General features: G+C 35.0%; 1 protein-coding gene across 10 annotated transcripts in view; it reads left to right on the top strand.

Annotated features, from left to right (window-relative positions):
- ATRNL1 (attractin like 1) overlaps positions 1–27048 on the top strand; it is a 431792-nt gene that overhangs the window by 202883 nt on the left and 201861 nt on the right. For 9 of the 10 annotated variants that reach the window (XM_068198166.1, XM_068198161.1, XM_068198163.1 and 6 more), the window contains exon 25: positions 13591–13652. In XM_068198166.1, coding sequence (XP_068054267.1) covers positions 13591–13652 — 62 coding nt within the window. Of the gene's footprint in view, positions 1–10680; positions 10714–13590; positions 13653–27048 lie in introns of those variants that run through there. The other variant, XM_068198170.1, reaches the window with a different exon arrangement.

Here is a 27048-nt window from a genome sequence, read left to right on the forward strand (position 1 = left end):
TGACAGTTACTGATAGCTTTATCCTGATTTTCATAATTCTTTTATTTGTGAAAATGTTTTAAGTACAGCTTATCAAAACTTAGTTTTTACTGTTCACCTGCCTTGAAGTAAAGATCAGTAAGTACAACGTAGCAAAAGTAAGGCATAAAACAGGTGACGTTTTGGTGCCTGTTTGCACGGTTCTTGACAGTGTCCTTTCATTGTGCTTTCACTCAGTACTGGAAGATCTCAAAAGCAAAAAGATCAGAGAACTCTGTAAGGTCTCTGAGTGATAATCACATGATAAAAAAAAAAAATCTAAATTTCAAACATAAGTATCCTTCACTTCTGAAGAGCAGCAGTTGTAGCTGTACTTTGACAAGGATAAGCCCATGTCAGTATGGCCTGGTGTATAAATTATGGAGTGCATTTCTAGCTCAGTTTATTTGCAAAGGGAGATTTAGTTTCAATTCTAGAAAATTATGATGTAGAGTTAATTGGCATGGATAGCAGATTTAATTTTATTAACATTTGCTTGTATGGTTCCTAATATTGTTCAATTTTGCCTTTGGGGAAAAAAGCATACCAAAACCCCCCCAAAAGTACTGTAGCTTAAATATTAGTAACTTAAGAAACTTAAATAGTTTGTATTCTTATGCAATAGTCTACTAATCAACATTTATATATCACAGCTAAAATTAAATTAAATTAGATTGAAACTAAATTAGAAGGTCCTGAGTAAATTGGATTTGGTAATTTACTACTGAGTCAGTCTGCAACTGATGTCATAATTTAGATTTGCCTCTTATGTGAGGATGATGCCAAGAATTATTCTTCCCTTTGCAGTTTCAATTTGTAAGCGTAAAGAATAATGATCATGCTTGAAGTACAAAACTAGTAACTGGCCAGATGTTAATAATGAATTTGTAAAGATGCTATTGCAGGTCTGTCAGCTTATCTTTTCTTGAACTTGAGAGGCAAAGCTGGGACTCAGTGGCTCTCAAGAATGCTCAAAGTAAGAGGTGTCTTATGGTTTGTGTACATAAACCAGACAGGATTCAAGATGAAGGAGAAATGTTGCAGATGTCATATTTAGCTGTATTTATAGTCACTGGGTTTTTATGCATTGAACGCTGCCTTGAGAGCTTTGAGGAATTTTTAGTTTTTGACCACTGACCTGTTTATCATTTGTTACCCTAAATTCTGACAGCTGGCTTACTTCCAGAATGTGTGGAAAATAATTTTTATAGCAGGTATTTGAGAATGAGGTCTATATCAACTTCTTTTTCCATTTTAGTTAGCTTTCAAAATGTATATTTCATTTTTTGAGTCCTAGAAAGGGATGGTTTGACATGATTTCCTACTCTCAGATATAAATCAGGAGACTGTTTTATTGCATAATAGTGTGGCTTGCATAAATGCATTCCATTTATGAAACCTCTTACATATTTAGGGAAATTTCATAATATGCCATATTACTGTGAGTTGTTCTTCCCAGCTGGAACAACGGCCTTGGGCATGAAGCCACACAGTTGGGCAAAATAATGGCATCATTTTATAGCTTGATAATGGCACCATTAGCACAAGATATTATCATATCACCTTTTTATGGACACTTATACTTTAAACCAAGCTCTGTTATATGATATAAGTGCAGCATTGGAACAGACTTCAAAAAATAAAGGTGCAATTTTTCTTTCAACAAGTTAAATATTGTAACATTTATGTAGCTATTATCTTTATTCTTTATAAAACAGTGAGCTTCTCCTTTGGATGTCTAATAGAAATATATATAAACCCAGCAATTTTGCATCTGAAATAGGTACTCAGGTGTAAGATGTTTCTTGACCCATCAAGTGAGACTTTTACTCCCAAACAGATGGATGAGAGCTCTGCTCTTGGCCAAATTGATGCAATTTCTCATTCTTCCAGTCTGATGGAGCTGCTAGTGCTTTGGAGATTATACAAAGTGCAAATTCAAAAAGTTAATTTTGAGTGTTCCAGAACTCAGATTTCTAACTCTAGTCTCAGTTTGTAATTGTTGATCTGCTTACAGACTGCAGGCTTTGCTCCTCAAAGCACATCTCCAATTATGATTAAAATGTGCAAGACCTACTCTCTCACACAATCAGCTTTTTATGATAGTCCAATCCACAGCAGTAAAGATTTCTGAGAGGTTTTCTGTTCTTTAGTTGATCACTTTTGCCTATGGATGAACTACAAGTACTTTGATATAATAATATTTAGTAGGATAAAATCTGAAACTGGGAATATCAGTTATCTATGGAAAACACATTATGTTTTGTGTATTTTAAAGAGTTTATTATGCAATTTTATTACAATTTATTCAAATATTCTTCTTATTTTTTCAAAGTTTGGATCCCAAACAATATAGTAATTGTTCTTAAATACTTGATCTTGGAATTTGTAAGCAGTTTGAGTTTTAAGTAGGGAACACATTCATGCTAAATTATGTTGAAAAAATTATGGAAAAATATTAAGATTTTCCCTTGATTTGAGAGCTTCAATTGCCTTTCACTTCCATTGGAATTCTTATATTTCATACCAAATATCTTTTAGAGGTGTTCGGATGAAATGTTGGTATAATGACTTTGCCCACGAAACAAATCAAAACCTATCAACCTTTAATAAAGAAGAAGTTGACCTGAAATTGCCCTGGAGTTCTGGTATCTTTGGTTCCTATCAGGCTTTTAAATTATGGCACAACAAATATTTGGTGACCTTGAAAAGTCACCAAAATCTATAGATAGAATTTAGGTAGAAAAGATGTAAAGGAAAATAAGGAGAATTTCTTCATTTCATAGGAAAAAGGCATCAGGAATGATTATGGTAGAGGTTTGATTGAATATTAAGATTTTTCATCACAATAAAGAAAAAGTTAATAAATAGTCATAAACACTATAGCAGACAGCAGTTTGTATTTTATATAGTTCTTAGTGAAAAGGTTGGGAAAACAAAGATTTTTTGGTAATACATTTATTAAGCTTCAATTTCAGAACACTTGAAATCTCTCAGCTGGTTAATTTTGGAAAGATATTAAGCAGATTTGAACAATTGGTTTTGGTTTTTTTAAGACCAAGATTGGAAATGTAGCAATTAAGAATTAATAAACTTCTTTTTTTTTGAAAGATCATTTAAAACCTGTAGTCACTGTGGCTGATTATTGTATTATCACACACAGTGGTTGATGCTGGAAGGAACCTCTGGAAGGTGAAATGAATGGTATTGTCAAAAGATGGAATCATTGAGTAGGTAACACTTTCCAGAGCAATTCTTCAGGCCAATAATGAAAAGGCAGAGGAGTGCTCTTCAGCAACTGAAGATAAACATTAGATTGATGCTACTGTAATAGTGTCTTGCAGTAAATACAAAGATTATATTACATCAAAGTATTTGTCATCATTACCAGAATCAGGGCATTTCTCTCAGGAACTTCTGGTGTACCAAACTTTGAGTGTCTGTCAGTTGGTACCTTTTTTCTTTTCTTGTGATATAAACAGACATTTGCAGGATCTATTTTATGCTTTAAAATTAAGAAAAAGCATAATAATGGTACAATACATTGAACTAGATAGCATTTGTTGTTTCAAGTAAGCACTTTTAGCGTGGATCTGTCTGCACTTGCCAGCTTAGCAACAATGGAGAGGAAATTAAATCTTTCACAAATCATTTTTCTGTCTTTTCTTCTGTTACTGACGCAGAGGCCTAATAACCTGTACTAACAACCGTGATAAGGGAAATAATCATGCCTATTTGTGGAATCACAGAATGATTGGAGTTGGAAAGGACCATCTGGAGATTGTCTGACCCCTCAAGGCAGGGTCATCTAGAGCAAGTTGTCCAGGGCTTTGTTGAGTCAGGTTTTGAATATCTCCAAGGATTGAGGATCAATATCCAACCTGTCTGAGCAGCCTGCTCCAGTCTTCGATCCCCCTTGCAGCAAAGAATATTTGTTATGTTTAAATGGAGTTTCCAGTCTTTCAATTTGAGTGGGTTTAGATTGAAGTTTAAAAAGACAATTGGTACATAAACCACTTTTAACTTTATTGAGAATGATTTGTATTGGAAGAGTTTTGCAGTATAGAACACCTCATTTGTGGAAATCACTTGTAACCCTTTAATACGGTCGCATGGTTTCGTTGTACTGTTTCCCACCAGGCTAAGTCAAGATTTCAGTAAACAACATAAATCAGCATTAAGCCTTCTACAGTTACATAAAATAATTGCAAAAACCCCTTACTTGCAGCTAGAAACCAATTAAGTATTCATTCTCAGAAATAATAAATATACAAATTATGGTTTTTTTATATGTATGTTCTTGTCTCAGAGAAAACCATGAGTGTGTTCTCATTTGGATGAAGGGGTGTTGGAATGGTATGGGGAATTTCTGTAATCATTGAGGAGAAAAAGCAACCCTTCTTTTTGACTGTAGTCAGTGCATTTAGTTGAAGACATCTTTCTGCTGTATTTTTGTCCCAGAAAACGTACTGAAAATCTTTCCTGGAATACTCTGAGGATATTTCTTACAAATGACTGTTGGCAAGATAGATACCTTTAAAATCTTTACGAGAAAAGTTCACCCTGCAGGGAGTAAAGAGTATGATTTTAATTTCTTCACTTGACTTTTTCAACACCTTCCTGCACTCGGTGCCAGATAGTCTGAATTGTCTTTTAAAGTACTTGTTCCTCTGTGCCTTGCACATAGCTCTCTTAAAAAAGTCTGGTCAGGCATATAGAGTGAAATAATTGGAGTTGTCAAATATTATGATTTTGTGGGAAATTTTTTGGAGAAAAATTGTTTTTGTTTCTAAAACTTTGCAGAAAAATATATCAGGGTTCAACTGAGATTTTGCTTTTTTGTTTTGTTTTTAAGCCAAAACTTTTCTCATTTTTCAAATTTTAGGAAAGTAATTTTTCCTTTAAAGGCTCATCAAAACTGTTTTTTGTTTTTTTGAGCCAGCTCAGCCAATTTTTGAAAACTGGTAGCTATGGTAGAAAATAGCAACCTCAAATTTCCTAGCTCTCCGCAAAACCCCCCATATTTTGTTCTGAAATTTTGTCTAAAATTATTGTGAATAATTGATGCTTTTATAAGTAATTTCTTCTGTTTCCTTCAGTGATGTCTGATAACATGGACACTTTTTTATGTGTCTTTCCCTCAGCTGGTTTATTTTGGGATCACCTCCCTTGTTCTCTTATTAAAAATTTTGTGGACACTGTTTTTAAAATCAAGCTTTGAGCCCACAGCTGTCTGTGCACTGCATGCAGAGCTATGTTCTATAGCTTTTATTTTTTAGGGAACAAAGTTTTTGTTAGAGGATTTCCTCAAATTTACCAGATTGCACTTGGAAATGTTTCCTTAGTTAAAAGAAGAAATCATTTTTCTGAGGCATAGAAGAAGCCTGGAAGATACCTTATCTTTACTAGACTTACCCTTCCAAATACATTTCTTATTTATTGTCTTACTCCCCTGCCATATAGATTCAGAACAGCACATGAGGCATTTCAGAATTCCAAAGTAAACATTTGTGTAACAGAAACTGAGGTTATCTTTCTGAATGTGAGTTTTTTGCACGTAGGATCTTTGCCCTGACTCATATACTTGTTTTGCCAGAAGATGATATTCACTATTTTGAGATCAAATTCATCTATGCAGATACCTTCTCTCTTCCTACTCAAATGAAAAAAAATCTTAATAGCTGAACAATCACCGCCAAAAGCAGATCTTAACATTTTTGCCCGAAGCTACTATGAAGTATTCAACATGAGAAAGGAAAAGGCACAACCCATGTCTTGACAGAGTGCAGGCCAACATCCTAATTTATGTCGGGCTCTTGAAAAGTATTTTCACTTTTCACTCTGAAAGCATAAAGTGCTCTCGCTGCAAAAGTGTTTATTTTCTTTGGATTTTGATTTTGTTAAAACTGTTCAAAAGACAAATGGTTATTGTGGATTTGCACAAGCCTGATTAAACAATTAGTGCTTCTGGAAAATATACTGGGAAATCCAGTTTTTTAAAATTGAGAATAAAAAGTACACTCAGTGCTGACAACTTTAAATATTTATTTTCTTTTCAACAATAGGGCTTGTATGAATTAAAATAAATCTGACTGAAGTTCCTTTCTGCTTGTCCATAAGCTCATTCTGAGCTTTGCAGGTAGCCTCCAGATCAGAGGTGATAAATTCATACATTTCACTCTCATTTCTACATTTCAGTTACGAAACTTTTGCTACAAATGCTGTAGTTTCCTGGGAATGACTGTTGCCAGTTTCTATCAGTGTAGTCCAGCATGTCATTGCCAAAAAGGCAGCATGGGCTTGTTTATAGGAAAACAGTTTCAGCTGAGCAGGCCCTGCTCTTCAATTTTACATCACTCTGAGTCTTCCTGAAACTCAGTTACTCATCTACCTTTCCCAATCTAATTCCTGCAAGTTGTTAAAAAGATTTCTGCCATTTCCATTGAACATTTCTCTGCACTTTTTTACAAATACTCTTCTGACTGTGACAGCATATTCTCAGTGATATGTCAGTGATCCATCATCCTGACTCTACAGAATGTACTACGAGGGTGAGTGAAGTCTCAAGCTGACAGTTGTATCTGCTTCTCTTTTTTTTTTAAATTTATTGCAGCTTGAACTATAATAGCAGCTTCAAGTGATCGATAGAAGTTAAATGAGAGTAAAATTAACATAACAAAATTGAATCACAATTTATTCTGTTAATCCTCACAATTTAATATTTTGTAAAAGTCTCAATTCTCACTTTCTGCATTTTGATCACCTCTTCAAGGAGAAACATAGAACTCATTTTCTTGCTTATATGTTATATAGTTTCTTTCTTGGCATGCTGGGTATTTTTTAGGTGAGTCAGCCACTTCCCCTTTATTTGAAGGAATTAATATCTTCACATTAGTGTGGTCTCTTGTTCTTTCAGCAGAAAACCTGTTGGAATATTCTTGCCCCTTGTATAGATAAGTAAACATCATGCCTTACGTCCAAACCCCCTCACTTCTCCAGTGGAATAAACATTCAATACAGAGAGCTTAATCTGTCTTGAGTTTTTTCCTCATACCTTTTTATGTTGGCTCTTCTAAATTATATCAGTTATTATGTGTCCTCTTCGTTCTCATGCATGTGTAAATCCCATTCCCTTACCCTTCTTTGCCTACTTTGGTTTTCTTTTCTATGAGACGTGGATCTTCAGTAAAAGACTGAAGTAATAATAAAGCTGAAGACCATTTTCTCTGTAGAGTTTAATGAGATTTTGGTGTTTTCCATTGTCATCTTTTCTCAGTGATGATCAAAAAGATTCACTTGGGTACACACAGTCTTACAAATATCTACCTGACGTCTCTTTTGGCTAGTCTTTCATGAAAGGCTGGACTAAGCATTTCAATTTCTTGTCTTAGTATTCTGCACTGAAATCCTGGTTTCTCTGAAGCCAAAAGGAAGTCAGTAGGTATTTACCACTGATTGTAATGTAATCAGCACTCACCTGTGGAGAAAAAAGTGAGACCAAAAATTTTTATCTGTGTTCTATCACAGAGCTGTTCATAGGATGAACAAAATTCAAGTATTTGTGCTGTGGGTAACAGCAGGAGTGCAGATTCCCTCGTCTTTTCAGAAGTAATTGCATTAAATGTGCTCACAATGACTTCTACTCTCATTGTAGCAGTGCTATGTACATCAAGGAATTAGAGCTTCTGTCTTTTGTGGCCTTATCAAAAGGTGAGGAGGAGAACAAGAAAATACATCAATGAATTTCTCTGCTGACTGAGACTGCTGCTTTTTGGTTGTTTTAGACATTAGAGAGGGGAATCACCAAGCACCACGCAAAAGATCAGAAAGTGTAATTTCTACAAAGTGGTATTATATGCATAAATCTTCTGAAAGACAGATACCTCTGGGACATGGTAGGCCATAGACTCCTGTGTAATCCATTACCCATGCCAATATAAACCTTTGATTTGTGGGTTTAAACCTGAGGCTGAGTAACCTCATAAATATGCTAATCCACAGTAATCAAGAAAAGTGCCATTGCAAATACAAAATTTTTTATTCCACAGCTCCAACAGCTTTATAGCATGCTCTACATTTATAACAATAAACTTTGGGAAATTACTTTCTTCATGTTTAAGAAAATGCTTTGCCCTTTTCTTGTCATCTCACAATGGGTTTTGCATACATTATTTTGAATGGCAAGATCTTTATGCAAAATTCAGGGCATGTTTTGCCTTCTCTAACCAAGTATTTGATTTCTAAAATGAACAAAACATTGCATAAGTTTTAACAATTCAGCTTTTGTAGTCTTATAAAAATTTTATTATCATTTTTATTAGGCTGGAGACCAGCCAGTTGGTTAACTGGTAGATTGTCTAGCAAAACCAGCTCCACTCTAGGTGTAAGAAATAAAAAACATAGAGAAATTTGAAAAAAATCTTATCATTTTAGCAGCACATTTTCCATTTCTGATATATATGTTTCTACACATACACATAGGCATGAATGTTAAATACCATGACCATCATATTAAGTTCTGCAGTCATTCAAATAGCTCCGTGTCATTAATTCATTTAGGAATGGTGAAAAATACCTTGCATGCAGGACATTTTTCTGTTTTTAAACTTCGTAATGCAAGGTGAAGGGGAATCTGCACCTTGGGACATTCAGATTGAACATTAGAAAAAATTCCTTGTGTTAGCAATGGTGCGTTGAAGCAAATTTTCTGGACTGGACGTGGAATGTTCCCTCTTGGAGATTTACAAAACTTACCTTGGAGAGGGCACTGCTGGCCTGATCTGGTGCTGACAATAGTCTGGCTTTGAGTGGGAAGTTGAACAACCTCAGTTTGTGATGTTCCTCTCCATCCCCATTTCTCTGTGACTCTGTGATGATCAGAGCACATTCCATAACAGGTGCAGCTTTCCTAATGGGAAACTCCTTAATTTATCAAGTCATAATAAGATGTCAGAAGAAGGCATACCAAGAAGGCTGAAACCTGGGGTTGAAAGGAAAATTCAATTCTAGCAAGTGACAAAAAATGCCTTTTCCTTAATGTAGCTTGACAAACAAAACCATATTGTCATGCAATGCTTCTCTTTGTAGTAGGATTTAATCATTCAACTCTGCCTGACAAATTCTCTCACCTCATTCCCTTCACTTCTGTTTCTAATTTTTCTTCCTGTCCATTTAATCTAGGCAGGCTTTTAAAAATCAGAGTTTTGGAAAGTCTTGTCTAGAAATCTGCTGTTTCACACAGTTTGTAGGATACTTTTCAGTACTATAGGTCTTTGTGCCAATTACTTTTAATATTTTTTTAAATTTAATTTTGAAACATGTCATTTGTCTCTTGTCTACATCTTTTAATTTTCTTCCATTCTTTCATTGACTTTAATATTCAGTATTTCAATTTCTTAATAATGTCCATATGAATCATTATGAAAATGCTTTGCATGCTGAATAAAACTGTAAGTTAAAAACAAGTTCCCCCACCACATTCTCTCCTTCACTTCCTGGAGTTTATTAATGTTGGGTTTTTCTGTGTGGTATATGTTTCTTCATATGTGCACACAAGTACAGAATTGAATAAAGAAGTGGAATAAGCATATTGAATTTAATAGATAAAGTGCCTATTAGGTAGGAAAAAAGTTCAGCTGTTATAACCTTATTTAGGAGTATCTTTGATCTTACTTGAATACAAAACTAGATTGTCTTTCAGCCTCTTATGACTCTGAATAGTGGAAATAATATCCTGTAATTATTACATTTTTTGAGAAATGAAGGGGTGGGTATTTTGATAATGTAATGTGTGCCAGCATGAGAGACAGGGCTGCAGCATGCAGAGATAATCTGTGGAAGCTGTTTATCAAATCTTGAAGTGAAGTCTGAATTTCTTTGTTATCTTTCATTTTCTGTTTATATTATCAGTATGAAAGTTTTGTTATCACTAAATCTTATCATCTGGGAGGACTGTTTGTCAACATCAGACTGAATTCTTTACAGGCATTAACACAGCAGGAAGTAGGATTCTGCAACAGCCACTTAGCTTCATATTGCTTCTCAGACCTTTTAATCCCAGCAATAAACATTTCTTTTGCCTATTTTATCATTACACTGGTTTACAGAAATACCCAGTAAGTACTTACAAACCATGGGAGAAATTTATCTCACTTAACATTATTTATATTCTAAGTTTGACATAAGGTCTATAATCTAAACTAATCACAGCATCCCAGCGTTGTTGGTGGAGAGAAATGGCAGCTCCATAGGGTAATTCCTTCCAATTTATGAGTTCCACATCTATTTTAGAGTCAGTCACCTATGAAGTGCCTTCCTATCTCTGCTGATTATTGTAAGCTAGCTGACTAATTTAAATGAGGTTCACACATGGGACAAGATCAGATGTACTCCACATGGCAAAATTCAGATGCATTTCAAAATTTCTTTTTCCAAGTTCTATGAAAGCCAATATATGGAATAAATGTGTGGCACTTTAGCCTACAAGAGTTTAGTGTTTCTCTTATTTAGACAGATGTAATTGATTGGTAATCTCGTCCTTTCTGTACCGTGTTCTCTTGGAATTTCTGTTTTCCAAGAGAAAGGAATATTTTGTGCTTTGCCTGTTAAATATGTGTATTGGGAAACTGATAATTTCCTACCATCCATCTCTCACTTTTGCAGGCCACTCTTCATAGTTGAAATCCAGTGTGAAAGAGGAGTCAGAACCATTTTTACTATCTCTAAAGATATCCCAGCATTTAATTGTACTTATAATTGTATTTATATTTAAATGAAGAAATCAAAGTATCCTTTCCTTTGTAACTACTGGTTATTCAGTAGTTATGTATTCACTGAGTTTGAGGATATCCATAGGTACTATTCCCCACCCCAAAATTATTCTATGTATATAGAATACATATACTATGTATTCAAAAATTTGAATACATATTTCAAAAATATGTATTGAATACATATACTATGTATTCAAAAATACATAGTAATGTCTTTTAACCAATTTATACTTGGGTCTCTTCAGTTGTGTTTGTTCAGAGTAGATATCTAAATTTCACTTTGTACAATGAAACGTAAATGAGAGAATTTATGTGTTTAAATTTTCTAGCATCCTCATTCCACATTATCACAGTGTTTGATCTTTTACATTTTCCATATTAAAAAAGTTATACACAAAAATGTAGCCATCTACACAAATATTTTCCTCAGCTGACTTTCATATTTTTTGTCTGAAGTTGCCTCAGTAAGAGTATCTCTCAAGAAAGTATGAAAGATAATGGACACCAAAATGTCAGCCTTTATGTTCAGTCAGTATCCATTTCTTCTGCTTCAGTACATACCTAGCACCAGTGTGGGAGGGTATAATAGTTTTATCCAAGAAGAAATTAAATTATGGTTTGGATGATACTGAAGGAAGTAATAATTCTGCAGGGTTTAAGTCTCCATAATCAACACAGTCCAGGCAGTTTAGTTTGGCTTATGTCTGACCTTATTGCATTATGTTTACAGGTTTAATAATTAGGCCTTCTATCAGAGTTTTGCCATGTATTTATTTTAGTTTCTCTTGTTTGTTCATTTTTAATTTGTTAACAGTAGAAGATGGAAAAAAATTGTATTAACGGAAGTATTTGTTCATGTTTGAGAGCCTGAGCAGATAGGAGTTTGCTTTAGTGGGTAATGTCATGAAATGGAGCACAGATTATAATTGCTTTTTGTGTACATTATTTGAATATATGAAACATTTTGTGGATTGGGTTCCTTTTTTCTTCAAATGTGCAATTTTGATTTAGTGCCAGTTTTCCTTTTCCACAATTGGTGTTAGAATTGTGGAGATGGTTCCTTGACACCTATATTCCTATATTTTTAAACTAAAACACAAAGTTCTAAGGGTAGACTTGCTATTTCCATATGAAAGTTGTCCCTGAGTTAGACTTTCAAGATTGCCTCATTTTTGTCGTGGAACAGATCTTGACCTATTGTTCTGCAGGACTCTCTTACTGCTGCATGTCATAGTCAAGGTAAAGATGAACTGGAGCAATGGAAAAAATGAATCCGTTCCTGCAGATATTAACTTCTGAAGGCTGGAAAAATCTGTGTTCAGAAGTTGTTCCTCTTTCACCAGACCTTTTCCATCCATCATTATTTAGTGTAAAATGCATTTCCTACATCATGTGCATAACCCAAACTTGAAAAGTTAAGAAGTACCATGCATTGAAATGTTGATTGCAGTGCATCCTCGTGTCAGTGCTCTCTGGCCTGTTCTGCTGCTTATCTGACTTTTGAATCCTTAATTGCTATAAAGGATTTGCCAACAGTCACAATGCCTTGTCTTCCAGTTTGGCCATGTATTGTTAAAAAAATTTGTTTGCTTGCTTTTTTAAAACCATATTTTTTACAAGAACTTTAATGTGGCAGAGAAAAAAGATAAACATGTCTTTTGTTTGTTGGAAGAATCCCCACAGTTCATTTATCACCCATCAGCCTTTTCTTCATAGGCTTTTCTATCATTTAAGACATGTACATGGAACTTGTGTGTGTGTGTGTGTGTGTATATATAATAAAAATAAAAATTAAAAAAGAATTTAAAAAGTAAACTGTTGAGTATCATGAATTATCATTTCAAAAGTTCACAGGTAAGCTATGAAAGGGATTAAGAGTAATTTAGTTTAATTACTAGTCAAGGTCAGATCTTAAATGCACAAAGATTTCTAAACCCAACAATTATTTGAAAAGTGTGTAAATATAGTTAGATAAACATTTTGTACAATTCAAAGTAGAAGATTCTCTGTATCTTTTACTTGATAATTATAGATTGGAAAACTGAGCAAGACAGGGACTTATGGATATTTGTAGATATAACATAAATATTAAGTACCGTTCTTAACATTAGCAAAAAGTACTTACAGAAATAATTATAGGCTGTATTGCATGCAAGCATGAATGTCTCTATGCTGCCTTAGAGATAATTCTTAAATATTCACAAAAATTACAGCAAGGAGCTGAACTAATGCACGTTTTGGTGAGGCTGTAAAAATGTAGCCCAAAAGAATATTTATTACTTTGTCTTTAAAGTAATTTGCTTTGAAACTGTTTTATTATGCACCAGATCTATCTTTTTTAAAAATTAAATTAACATATACATTAATTTTAATATTATACAATTAAAATATTTTAAATGCAATAATTATAAGCACTATAAGTTGTTTGTCTTCTCTAAAACCTTGTTTCAGTGTTGTTATTAAAATGGAAGATGGTGTTGGTCAAAACAGTTGACTATAAACAAGACAATTTATAACAATATAATTTCCTAATATTTTTCATATTGTTTTTATTGTTCGTATTAAGTGGATATTTCTATTAAATTTACTTCAGTAAAAGTATTATATTCCATTGTGTGTATTTTGATACCAGCAAGGATATGGGAATTAGTTGCTCATCTCACTTTATCATAAATGCAGGTGTGTGCAGACTAGACTGAAATTACACTTGAAAGTAATCATCCATGGAGCCATAAAGCCCTCACCTAAAAAGAGCTGTTGAGTCTGAAAATGTTGTAATTTACTTCTGTTTTATTTGCAGATTGCCTTCTCCCAGCACAATACTATCATGGATCTGGTGCAGTTCTTTGTCACCTTCTTCAGGTAAATTGCTTTTTTTGTCTTCTGACTGAAATCCTGATGACTCTTTACCATCAAACCAGTGTCTTAACCAGCTTCTGAATCTTGAGAAATGCCTGAAAGGAGGTCTTCAAACTGTGTTCCCTAATTTGCACCAGTAGAAGGTCCAGGCCAATTAAAGGTGGTTGCCGGAATCGTGCATTATATAATTGTGTATTTCATATTCAGTGGTACAGTCTTCACACCGCATGAAGATTAGCTGGGTTTGTACCATATATTACAGAGATTAAAAAAAGCCAGCTGAAGTCTAATTCATGTGTGTGATTTTTCTATAAACACTTCTATGAATTTATTTAAAATGTTGGCTCGGTTCAATAGCTTGTTATTTTTAATAAAGCACAGCACATCACTATTAATGCTTTCATGTGTCAGAGATTAATTGTAAAATGCAGTAATTAATTGAAAGGCAGTAGCTGATGCCTGAGATTTGGTTATGGCAGCAATGCAGGGATGGGCTTCAACTGCAAATGAACAACTATTCTAGACTGTGAACAAAACTCCACTGAAAGACTTCTTAAAAGTTCAGCTATCTTATAAAATGTCACAAACTTGAATATACATGGATTAGTTAGTTAGTTAGTTAGTGCTTTGAAATCTTGCTGTGAAGATATTTCCCAATAACCATGAAGTGTACACAAAATGTGACCAGTGACAGACAGGTATGTTCATCAGACTTTCTGTATTTCTAGGCCATGACTTTATTTCACAAGTTCACAGTATGGCTTTTCTGTTGACTTTAATCACTGTGCTCTGAGGAACTGTACCTAAACAATCAGACTCCTAAATACTGTGTAAAATTCTCCAAATTCTCTTTATTGCTGTTGCCAAAAAGGGCACAGAAATGAACAGAGCCTGAAGTTTAATGTACCCAGGGCATTGGCTAATGGGGAGGAGTTTAGTAGGGGATATAAACTATCCCATTTCTCCTCTTTCACCACAAACAGAGCAATGAAATGCTGATTGCCTAAATGTCAGTCATGTGGTGTTTTGGGTGTTTGGTTTTTTTTTTTTTTTTTTTTTTGTGTTTTGGAGTTTTTTTTTTCTCTTTTTTCATGGGGAGATAGCAAGCTCTAAAACTTAGGATGATTATGCAAACGTTTAGATTACAAACCCATACAGAAGAAAGAAAAGTCTGTCCAAGAACAACAGACCACAGGGATCCTGTCACAAATAGCAGAGGTAAACTAAGAGTAGCTTGGTGCTCTGGTGCTTAGAAAAGGTGAACTAAAGGCTCTTTGGTGGTGGTTGTCTCTCCAAGAGTGATGGTCTATCTCATGCAGTTTGTTCTGGGTAAATGCACAGGTAGGATGTCAACAGTTTGTAGCCTAAAAGAATAATTTTAATAAGGGTTTGTTTGTTTCTTGTCTTGTGTGGGTTTGGTTTTGTTTCCTGAATGGGAATGAGGTGTATTGTGACTGTGGCAAATCATGGTGCTAACAGTAATAATAATAATCCAGGCCATATTTACTAAGATTGTTGATAGAGAAAATAATTGTGTTTAAAGACAATTTGAATGTGCTTGATAACAAAACATATTTCAACATGCTTTGATAAACCTGCCTTTGCATTTCTCCCATCCAGTATTATATTTCTATTTCTGAAGTTGTGGCAAGATGCTGTTCACCCTGCCTGGCCAAAGCAGCAAACAGACCCGTTTGACAATAACAGCTATTCAACAACCAGGCAAAACTAGAGGTTAAAACTGTTCTTTTATAGGTTTTGTGTTCCAGCCTGAAAGATGAAATGGGCATTTTACTGCTTGAATCAGAAGCATCAAAAGAGGCATTTTTATAACTGTCCTGTTGTATCAAGATGAACTGTTTTAAAAGCATTGTTCTGTAAGGAATTTATTTAAAACTATACATAATGAATAAAAAATCTATGGCTAGCTCTACAATTAATGCTTGATCTACCAAGACACTGATATTGTATATCCTAGAACAAAAAAGATCAAGATAAATAGAAGCTATATTGAAAAAAAATACGCAGAATATTATTGAAACTATAGTGCTTCAGACCATGATAAGCATTGATAAAAACCCCCACCCTATTTAATTTCATTCTTTTTCTACTGGTAGGTTTTGTTGCAGCTACTGGTTAAGTGACCTTTTCTCTAAGAATAAAAATGCAATGTGAATAGCAACAGATTCCAAACTGTCTTATAGGCAGTGTGGCATCTGTGGTGCTGTGCTCAGTGCCTTGAAGACTTTTAGCCATCACACAAACTGAGAAATCTATGACTTTTTTTCTTTCCTCCTTCTTTGAAGAAATACAGATCTCATTGCAAAATTTCACAGGCAGCAAATGTGAATGTTCCTTCTTACACTGAAGAAATGCAGTATGCACAGTTAATGAAAGTATATTTCTGTATTACCTGGACCACTAAACCCCACAATATCCTAAAGTATGGCACTTTTTTTTTTTTTTGTTTCAAACTCTAAGGCATAATGAAATTTGCAGTGTTTTCAAGTCTTACATGAGGATATGGATTTAGCTAAATAGGTGCCAGGACATTTTAGACATTTCATAAGGCTATATGAAGTAACTTTATTTTCTGAAAACATTATTTACTTCTTTAGATCACATCTAACATCCATGAAAATTGATTGTTCAATAAGTGTTTGTTTTTATTATCTATGATTTGAGTTAATCCTAAATGGAGAGCTAAGAAACACTTGATTTCTGTCCCTGCTTTTAAATAAAATTATAACAGTATAACAGAATTTATAACAGTACTCAAGCAATTCCCAGATAATTATTGGTATTAGGAATCTGAAGCATAAGTTCTGGTAAGAAATGTGGTTAAATCTCATAATCAAAAACCAGGCAAGCATGAAATTGGTGCAGATGACAAAGGTTAGCTGTTAATATACTTGTGATAGGAAATGATAAGCAAGTGCCAGAACTATGTTTTTAAAGCCTTTTTCAAATGCATTGTACCAACTACTAGTTCATCAGGCATGTTCTCTGAGCTCCCAGAACGAATACTGCCCTTGCCTCTGCTACTTTGACTAAACAGAATATAGTCACTTTTGTAACATCTCCATAGTGTCATAAATTACACAATCTCCAGGTTTTATTAAGTAAAGCACTATTAAAGAATATGGACCTTTTGAAAGTTTGAAAATCCTTCTTTTGTGTGTGCTTTAAGAAATTCCGTGAAAAATTTTGGCCATTTGGGATCATGGGTACATTCTTTCCATTAAATCTTTCTGTGAGCAGCCATAGTGAGAGAAAACAACATTAAAAATATACCCTCTGCTTATTGCAGGAGAGGATGGGGTTTTGGTAAAGATGAGCATGAACTACAACAGGAATTATAGCAGATGCTGAAGAACCAGATTTATTAAGTTCTTATGTAGGACTGTGTGCTGCCTGCAGTGGGAGGGGGTGGCTGCATTTCAGCAGTGTCAGAACTCCTTTGAGCTGCAGTGCTTAAATCCACCCCCCTGGGGCTGAGTTTGCAATGGGAGAACTCCTGCTCTTTACCAGCATCCTTTGGTTTGTTTCCCTGCCTTTATGTTTTGTCTCTATTAGAATGAAGGATGGTAAATTAGTGCTGGATTTTGGCATGCTTATCTTTATGAGATCGAATATTGATCTCCCTGAGAAAGACAAAAACCAGTGTGTCAGGATCAGATCACATCCACCATGGCTGGCATCTCAGAAAATCCAGAACTCTTATAAATCAAAATTAGAATATTTTATAGTAATATGAAAATCAAGTTATCATAGCAAAATGGATTATACTTTGGGGGCTAGAATAAAATTGATTTTTACTTAGTGATGCATTAAAAGTTTTCACCTCACTTAGAAGCACAGAGCAGTTTGACTTCCACTGGGAAAAGCACGTCTGTACTGTGGTGGGCAATTTGAGTTGGGTTTCCTTTCTTTAAATGTTTGTTTTGAATTATTGAATGTAGCTTTGTGTCTTCTGCTCTCTGAATCACACAGAAACTGTCATCACTGTGGAGTTATTTGGTGTGCTCATATTTCTGGAGAAGGCAGCCACTTGTTATTGGCCTGCAGGCAAAGGAGATTCCCCAGTACCACTGGATCAGTTGCTCTTCAAAACAAGGGATGAGTCACTTAATCTGTCAGTGAACAGAACTGTTTTCCGTTATTTTCTTCCTGTTTTTCATCTTTCTCTTAGTCCTTTGAGTAATTTGGAAGTGTGTGTGAGTGCTCACCATATTTTGCTTTCAACAGACACTGTTCCTCAAAACACAAATTATTTGCTCAGGTATCTGAGGATGGCCTATGTGCCTGTGTATAAAACAGGTATGGGCTTCTTCTTCCTTAAAGTTTGGAAGTCTCACTTCCTTTATGTAGCAAATACAGTGAGAGGTGTTCATTGTGCCTCCTGAAGCTCTGGCATTTTCTCCTTTAAGGGGTGTGTCTTTCTAGAGCTGCATTCGATTTTGTATCCTAAGAAGCATCACAGATGATTTATACTGTGTTTATGTTTTGATTCCCTACATTTTTTGATGTATTTTCTTAAATCCAGTTAGTCAGTTATTTTCTTAGACTTCAACAGCATCAGGGCTCACAACAATTTTTCTTCTAGAGTGCTTAATCCTTCCTGGTCACTTTTTTATGAAACTCCAGTCCAGTGTACTTTAAGCAAAAGAACTAGAATAGGTTTCCATCTGTGATAAATGGACTTGAAATTTTGCTTTTGTCATTTTAATTCCAAAGAGAAGGAATTCAGTCTTCTTATGACGTGTACCAGTTGCAAAGTTAACTTCAGGAGTTTGCTCCCAGATGTGAGGAATACAGTGAAGTGGGGTGAAAGCTGGTGAAGGAAAACAATAACAAAAAATAAAGGAAGTAAAAACGTTAGTGTTTTCCTTCAGGCAGTGGTGTCACTGCCCATTACAGCGGGTGACAAGCAGCTTTGTCAAGCCCGTGCCCGCCTGTCTCTGCAGGCGGGTCGGTGTGATGGGCTGGGCACGGAGTGACAGCCAAGAAATGAGCAATCTCCTCATGGCAGGGCAGAAATATTCCAGGTCCCTGTGCTCAGCTGTAATAAATCACAGAGAGAGAGAAAAACCAGTGCTAGACCACGTGCTATGCTGTGAATTTCATACGTTCAAAAATATTAAAGCTGATTATTCCTTTTTAGAAGAGGTCTTAAATCAAAGGAATTTATCTTCGGTACTGGAATATTAATGCTAATATTCCAGTAAAATTTCTTGGTACTAAATGAAGTATTTTGTGTGGGAGGTTTTGTAGTCTTTCTATTTTATCTGTTGGAATCCATGGTAGGGATGGCTGTGTTTTGCCAATAAGAAGCAAAATTATGGAAATTCTACTGTGGACTCCAAAAGCCACACCAAGAATTACACAGTAAAAGCTAGTTATATAATCTATTTGAGTTTTTAATCTGAATTTTTTTATCTGAATTTAATCTTCATATATGGCCCAATCATGTTCTATATAATAGTTGTTTTTCTATGTTTTCAATAATATTTTTGATGATATTTTAGGGAAACACTCACCACTTGGAAAATTATATTTCGTTTCTAATATGTTTCCAGTTATTATTAGTTGAAATTCTACTATTAGATTGAGGGGGATCACGGGCTTTTTATTCTTTATCCAGTACAATTACAGAATTTTTAGTGTTCGTCTTGAATGATGCTTCTTTGGCCTGGAAATCTAAAAATCTTTGCTCTGTCCTCAGGAAATTTTAATTTTAACAGGACTTTTAATAAGGAAAGTTATGACATTTTTACACCTACTCCTTTAGGCGTATTTGTCTCTTTGGAAAATGTATTGGCAAGGTTACAGATTGAAGGGAAAAGTTGTTTGGAATGTGTTAAATTTCTTTATTATATTTCAGTCCATCATGCTAAACAATGCTGACATGGTATGGTGGCTTTCTAAGCATATTTTATATTTCTGTGATGTATTATTAAAGAATAATAGCAGCACTAGAGAGAGCAGTGAAAAAATAAGAATGGACAAAAATATTGTAAAAATATTGACAAATAATTATTGAAATAATGTGAATCTCTTGGTATGGAAGGCTGCTGAAATTTAGCATTGGTGATAATTCTTCTTTCCTAAATTCACTAGCTGACAGTAATTAGAATAAATGATTCTTTCTCTCCCTGCCCCCCTTAATTTTAAATCCTAAATTAACATCAATCACGAAGACCATTGCAAAAAAGCAAAAGTGAAAGCACAAATATTTTGCAATAGAAACAATATATTCAATTTCTAATTATTCTGGAAAGCTACTGCAGAAAATACTAAGTTCTGTATTTCATAATTTGTCCAGAATTTCAGTGGACAAATATATATAAATCTTATATGGGCTTTTTTTTTTTTTTTGCAACATCACTTATTGAGAGAAATATGGAGTATTTCACCCATGAAGGAAAACACATAAAATTATCTGAAATAATAAATATTTTCCATAACTAAAGCAACATAATCACACTTTATGGGTGTGATATTCTATTTATTCAGTGGAGATTAATTTCATTTTGCATGAGATTTAATCATTTTGATTGTAAACCTTTTTTACTTGTTGCCTCAAATAGGTGAAAGGAAGAACTGTGGAGGGTAAAAGTTCACATCTGGAGCTTTATTGTGTAATATATTTCAGAGTCCTTTTACATGGTTCACTTTAATCTGATATTGGATTGGCAGATTAAATGGGAATGTTGATCTCTCAATAGCATCTTGGTGTACACTGCATCCATTTTCCCTTTTTAGTTGAATATAAAGGCTGTTTGTATAATTGTTCATTCATTCATACTTTGCTATAGCAGCTTGTGGTATATTTATCATAAAACCACAGCTTTGTGGATGTATGCATGAATTATGTATGTAGGAAAATAGAAATCTAAAAAATGTATGTGTGCTTTTTTTATAGTTATTTTTTAATAACTATTTTATTGAATAAAGTAATTGAATGCTCCCCTCTATCCTCTATAGCATTGTGGCCCATATACATAATGAAAAAAATGCCAATACTTTTTTTCATAATAATTTTTCTGCTAATTACAAATACCCTGTTCAAACATTTCTTTCTTCTTTACTTTCAAGAAGATTTTTGATGTTTCATTGCACAGACCAAAAGACCAATGAACCCAGGCTTTGCAGAGGCAGCTGTCAGAGATGATTTTAAACTGTTATAGGAGTTTATGCCTCAGGAGAAGAAGGATTAAGTTGGTTTTCTGTATTGAATATATATTAATAAATTATTTAGCACAAAAATAGTAGCTATTCTGACTAATAAATTAATACATATTAATCTTTCATTGCTACTGCTTACTTTAAAATATAATTCATATAAAATGCTGTTGACACCATGGATACTTTAATCTCTCTGTTTCCCATTATGCATTCAGACCTTAAATTGTGAAGCTTTATTTATACATTTATTGAAGTCTTAGTTTGTAATTTTATTTAATTTTGCTCTTCTGACTCAATAAAGTTATTTTAATGATATTTCTAATAGTAATTTTTAATGTGCTGCTCTGGAGACTTACAACATTTTTTTGGTAGTATCATGGTTTCAACTATGACAAAGTAAAACAAATTTACTGTGGATATTCTTTCCCATGCATTCTTACCAAATAGTGTTGAGTCTGGAAGGCAGATATATATTTCTTATTAACTCTTAATCTGTTTTTTATAAGTTTGGTAGTTGTGGACATGTGAGAAGAGAATTTTAAGGGAAGTTATGTGACTTTCATGAGACACTTTATTCAAGAGTTATTTATGGGGATATATGGATTTTCAGGACTACATCAAAAAATAACATTTTAATCAGTCATCTGGATAAGAAGAATTATCCGTGTAATTAGTTTCAAATGAACTTGAAACTTGTTGCTTAACTTGTGTGAATTCTATTTGAGTCACAAATAAATACAAATTTGCATTTAAATGATTTTTGGTAATACTTTGAGTTTTAAATACCATCGCAGATACTTTACCTCATATTCAGGCATTTCTTTAACTTCGCAGTTTGGAAAGCAAGAACTGAGTGCCTGAACTCAGTGGCTGTGTGGCTTTTGGATTACAGGGTTCACATTTTCTTGGGTTCCTTTAATTCAGAAAAACTGTGGGGGAAAAGAATGGAATATAGATCTAGGCTGATGGAAAAAGCCCTGTCATACTTCAGGCTGTGCAACAATGACATTTTGTAGCTGAATAGGGAAAGATTGCAGCTCTTGGTTTATCAGTTCCAGAAAATGCAGTGTGGGAGCCAGTGCATGGAGCTGTTGGTGCTGGTGGTGTTGTCATGACAAGCAGGAATAGGAAAAGGACATTCCTCAATCACCGGGATGGTGATGCTGGCTTTGTTGGCAATGCCTTCTTCATTATATGCTTTCTTCTGTGCCAGCCAGAGCTCTCCCTGAGCAGGAATTCAGCACTCCTGGCTGAAATGTCTTGGCTCCACAGCCAGGATTTATTTCCCTGACCCCACACACTGTGCTACTATGAACTGGAATTTGTGTATCCTATTTCCTTGCTAGCCAAGACTACTTTTCCCTAAATCTTTATACATTTGAATTTGGAATTGTAACACTCCATTCCCAGAATTGTTCTAAATTGCTAATCACTGAAGTAGTCCTACTTATGTTTATTAAACTTTCTGATTCATAGCAATTTAATTAATCATTAAAAAAATATACTGCTGTCATACACATCATACTTCTCATATTATGTTTACAATGCTTTGTGCTTCAGATAATCCTGTTGAAATCTTTGGAGCTGCTTGTCATGTGTGTACCAGTTAACACAAGGATGGCTGAACCCAGCACATCATAATCATAAACACAATGTTCTTGTCAAGTACAATGAAAGAAATCAATTGCTGTGACAATAATTGCTATTTGAAGTCATGGTGTTAGAAAAATAATTGTTCAATTATTTTTATTTTAGAATTGTGCTTGCTTTATAAAATATCAATTAAAATGTGCTCTATTTGCCAATAAAAAGATAGTAAATAATGTGTTGGGAAAGCAGTTCTTAGAAAAAACAGTTTCTGTTAGGAAACTTTTGCAGTACTACCTTGAAAATATTAATTTAGGCACGAGACTTGTTTTCTTTGCATATATCCACATTAAGAAGTTTTTTGGTCGTCTGTTTGTTTTAGTGAATATGTTAAATTGTAGTTCATGTTAGTACTAGAAGAGAAACAATAGAGTGTGGGGGCATTCTTTAGGTTGCTAATTAGGGAACTGTTCATTTTTTCACCCTTATCAAAGAAAGATCAACAGGCAGGAGGTTTGTGGATACAGAGGGAAATTTAATTACTGTCTCAGCACAGCAAGACTCAAGTGACTGAGCAATAATTGCCTTGATGGCCCAAATCCTATGTTCAAAAAGACTTGGGAGAAGCCTTTAAAGTATGTGCAAATATATATATGTCGGCAGTAAATGAGTCTGCTATGCCCCTAACAATCTAGATGGAAGGAATTTTGGGAGCTTCTGTCTCTGTTGGTCAGCAGTGTGAGCAAACAGATCATCACTTGGGCAAGATGGTGCTGAGGACCTGACATCCACACTGAATGCTTTTTTTTTTTGTCTTTGAATTGGCTCTAGTTTAGTTCCATGGGCTGACAGCCCCTTTGGCTCTGGAGTGAGCATTGCACATCGTCTAACAGCTCCAGGGCTGCTCCACAGGGGCACTCAGGGGTTGGCTCAAAAGCCCATTCCAGATCCACACTAGGCCAGCAGTGCAGGAGTTCCCTGCACAAGGGACACAAGGATGGGTCTGTGCCGTGGTGGAGCATGGGGACAGGATGATGGCAGTTGGTAGAGCAGCCTTGACACCCAGTGCTGGCCCAGCTGTGCTGCTCCCAGGGTGGGCCCAACCAGGGATGCTGCCCCACGCTCAGCTGTGGGTTGCTGCTGTACCTTGTCCTGCCAGAGGAGTAAAGGCAATGGGTGCTCGACATCATTTTTATTTCAGTAGATTTAAAAGCATACTAGATGCAAGTTGAAGTTTTGAAAAAGTACTTGCTTTCATCCATTTGTGGAAAGAATTTATTTTGAATTATTGTGCAAATTACTGTCTTAAGTCATAGAAACAACAATTATTCTCTTTGTATGTTAAATGATCAGAGAATGAAAAAAGAAATAACAAAGGATGGCACTTTTTTTTTTTTGTTTACCTTACATTTACAGTATTTATTCTTAAAATATTTGTGCTTAGTTAATGAAACAGTTCCTTTTACATCCCTACAAAAATAAGTAAATTATTTCACTTTAACTAAAGTATTACTTTGATGCAATATGTAGTTTATAGGCATTAATACCTAACGAAAAAAAGGAATTCTCTAGTGTACTTATAATGCTTTCATAGAGCTTAAGGCACAAATGTGTCATTAATTCATCTAGTCTAAACATGCTGATCATTACATTTCACAGATTTCCCCCTCTATTTATCCATGCAATTTAAATTTCTTTAAGGATATCTACACATTTTATTTCCGTTTGCCCAGAAGAAGCAGCAACACATCCACCAATTCCCCTAACACTTTTGAGTTTGCTGCCTAAAGAAACACAGAGAAACTAATTTCTGCATTTCTGAAGTGAAAACACTTTCATTTCCTCAGCCAGGTCTGCACTAAATATGCCTAAATGTGACCTCTGGAAGTCAAAAATTGCTCTGTAGCTTGCAAAAATAGTTATGCAGGCAGTAATTATTCTTGCAATTTCCCTTCTTTTTGTTCTGTTAAATCACTATTTTTGTTTTCATATTACCCAGAACCCTTCTGAGAAGATCATCTGCATAGCCCAGACCTCCCTGCTAGCCCTGGTCTTCTCTTGTAGCCTTTCCTTGGCCACTTTCCTCTGCTGTGCTGGACACAAACTGTGTTTAAGACTTCTTCCTCTGCAGTTTATTGGTTCTCCAATTGTTCATTGTCTCCAAAATCATGCTGGGACAATAACTTCAAATCAACCTGTAATCCAGGCAACTGTTGATGGATTGTTAATTTTCAAGCATGCTTTTTTAGTGTTTCCTCCTGCTTTGTTCCATGTGGTTTGAAGGGGAAACTGTGCAAAGCTGTATCCTTATCTTCTAGCACTTTATTTCTTTGTTCTGGAGAGCACAAAATCTTGATAATGCTTGGGCTGCTGTGATTTTAAGAGTGTCTTACTATGGCAATTGTCTTGGGAAGATTTACATTGATAAGAGCAGAAAGTCATTCACTCTGTACTCTGGGTTAGCATCTCATAACCCATGTGCTTTGCAAAGGCATTTATCCAAATGTCTGTTGATTTGGATGTCACTCAGAGCCTCAACTGGTAGTCAGAGAGGGTGGACATAATCTATGATCATGTGGATTAACTGCAGGCAAGTTGCCACTTGATCTCTTCCAAAAGTGGAATGATTAATTTGTAAAGTCACTGTCAGCAAAGATTTTGTCCAAATTTTGAACGCTTTTTGTGATTTTTCTCTCTATTCTCTCCCTGTTTTCCAACCTCCTTTCAGAAAACGCCAATGGCAGAGCTTTAAGAACAAGTCTGATAGTATCTGTTTTGGCAGTGCCTTGTAGAGTGATAATTTTATCTCTCAAGTGCTGCTTACTACTGTGCACCTGAGTATTTAAGGTTGTTTTAACCCTTTCTATTTCAGCATCCCAGCAGTAATTCGTACTGAATTGTCATTCACACTGGTCTCTGAACTGGTTTGGGAACTGCTTCATTCCAAGGGGAAAAGAAATCCTTTGCAATGTAAATGATGCCTGACCTCCTTGTTCTCATAAATACAACTTAGAAGTGATTGTGTATTAAAAAAAAAAAATCTAAAAATGGACCATTGTGCAATCTCTTTAACCTCTGTGCCATTAACACTTTTTCTTTGTGTCATGCATAGACCTCTCAGCTATTATGTATTTGTCCCATCAAAACTGAGTGGATCTGATACTATGGGAGTTTTGCAACCCATCTAGAAGTTCCCTTTTCTGATGTTGCTCCCTTGCTGAGAGTTTCTTTTTTATCTGCCCGGTGGCCAATTTTTAAGTCATTTAATTTGCACTGCACTTTCTGTTTTTGTATCACTGTCACAAGGAGGAGATAAGACTATAAAGGGGGACTGGAGAGCATCCACCTATACCAGTCCTGCTGGTATTTTACGTTTTTTGCCAGTGCTGTTAATGCCTTTATCATGGCTCCCTTCAACTCCCTATTGTTTCAAAGCCAAAGAGAACTTTTTTCTCCTACCATTTCATCCCCCTGACCAAGCTGACTGCTTTCCTTTATATCTTTTAAATTCAGCTTAGATTGTTAGAGATAAGGTGATGGTTGCTTCAAGGTACAGACATACTGTAGATTTATGCACTGACATCCCAGTGCTTTCTGGTTTGTTCTTTATTCCTTTTTCTAATCTCTTTCAAGATCCTATTTTCTGTTTTGACTGCTACTAAGCATTCAGTTGAAATGTTCAAAGAACTATCTGCAATGACTTCAAGATCATTCTCTTGAGTGGTAATTGCTAATTTAGAACCTATCATGCGTATTTGTAGCTAGTTGTGGGTTTTTTTTTTCTTGTGCACATTGCCTTCAGTTCATTGTCACTAAATTTCATTCTCTTATTTTATTGCCAAGTCACTCTGTATTGTGAGATCCTTTGCAGTCAGCTTTAATTTTTATTGCCCTTCATAAACCAAGGATGTTATCTCACCACAGCCTGGAACTAGGTTAATTTCACAAAATCTATTTTCCATGTCTTTCTTCTCTTCTTTAACGTGAGTTTTGATTTTTTTCCCCCTCCTATTTATATTTAAACCCCCCCAAGAATTTACCTGCCTAGAAAAGATTATGCAAAAGTCACATTACCAGTGCTGTAACTTTCAATGGTTTATAGTATTTTATGGGTGTATCTTTAAGACAATCATTTCTGATTTAAGCTTTGCAAGTAATTGATGTTTTGACTGATGACAAGAAAATTCAGTTTGTGTCCCACTCCACTGACATACAGAGCACAGAATCCATATGTCTGAAGTCTTTCAGCCAGAACTCTGAATATTTTCTATTCTACTAACTTAAGAGAACTGTTCAAGAAATTAATAAATGTGAAGGACAGAATTTTCTAAGGGTAGAGATTCTCTTCCTGGTCATAACAAATCAGTCACACAGTGCAAGGCTCTCTTAGTTTCTTGTATCCACCTCCCTTGCATGTATTAACCTTTTCTAAATTCCAGGAGCACTGAGATAAAAATTGCAAACAGAGTTGCTGTTGTTTCCCTAATTTAGTGGGTTTTGGAAGGACTGTAGAGGAGGAGAAGAGTGAGATGGCATTCCCTTATTTCGTGCACAGCATCCCAATCTCTAGCAGCACATCAGCACCCTGATGCTGTCCTAAAGCATCTGTTGCAGGTATCAGCTG

This window comes from Anomalospiza imberbis, chromosome 8, assembly GCF_031753505.1.
Source record: "Anomalospiza imberbis isolate Cuckoo-Finch-1a 21T00152 chromosome 8, ASM3175350v1, whole genome shotgun sequence".
Lineage (NCBI taxonomy): Eukaryota > Metazoa > Chordata > Aves > Passeriformes > Viduidae > Anomalospiza > Anomalospiza imberbis.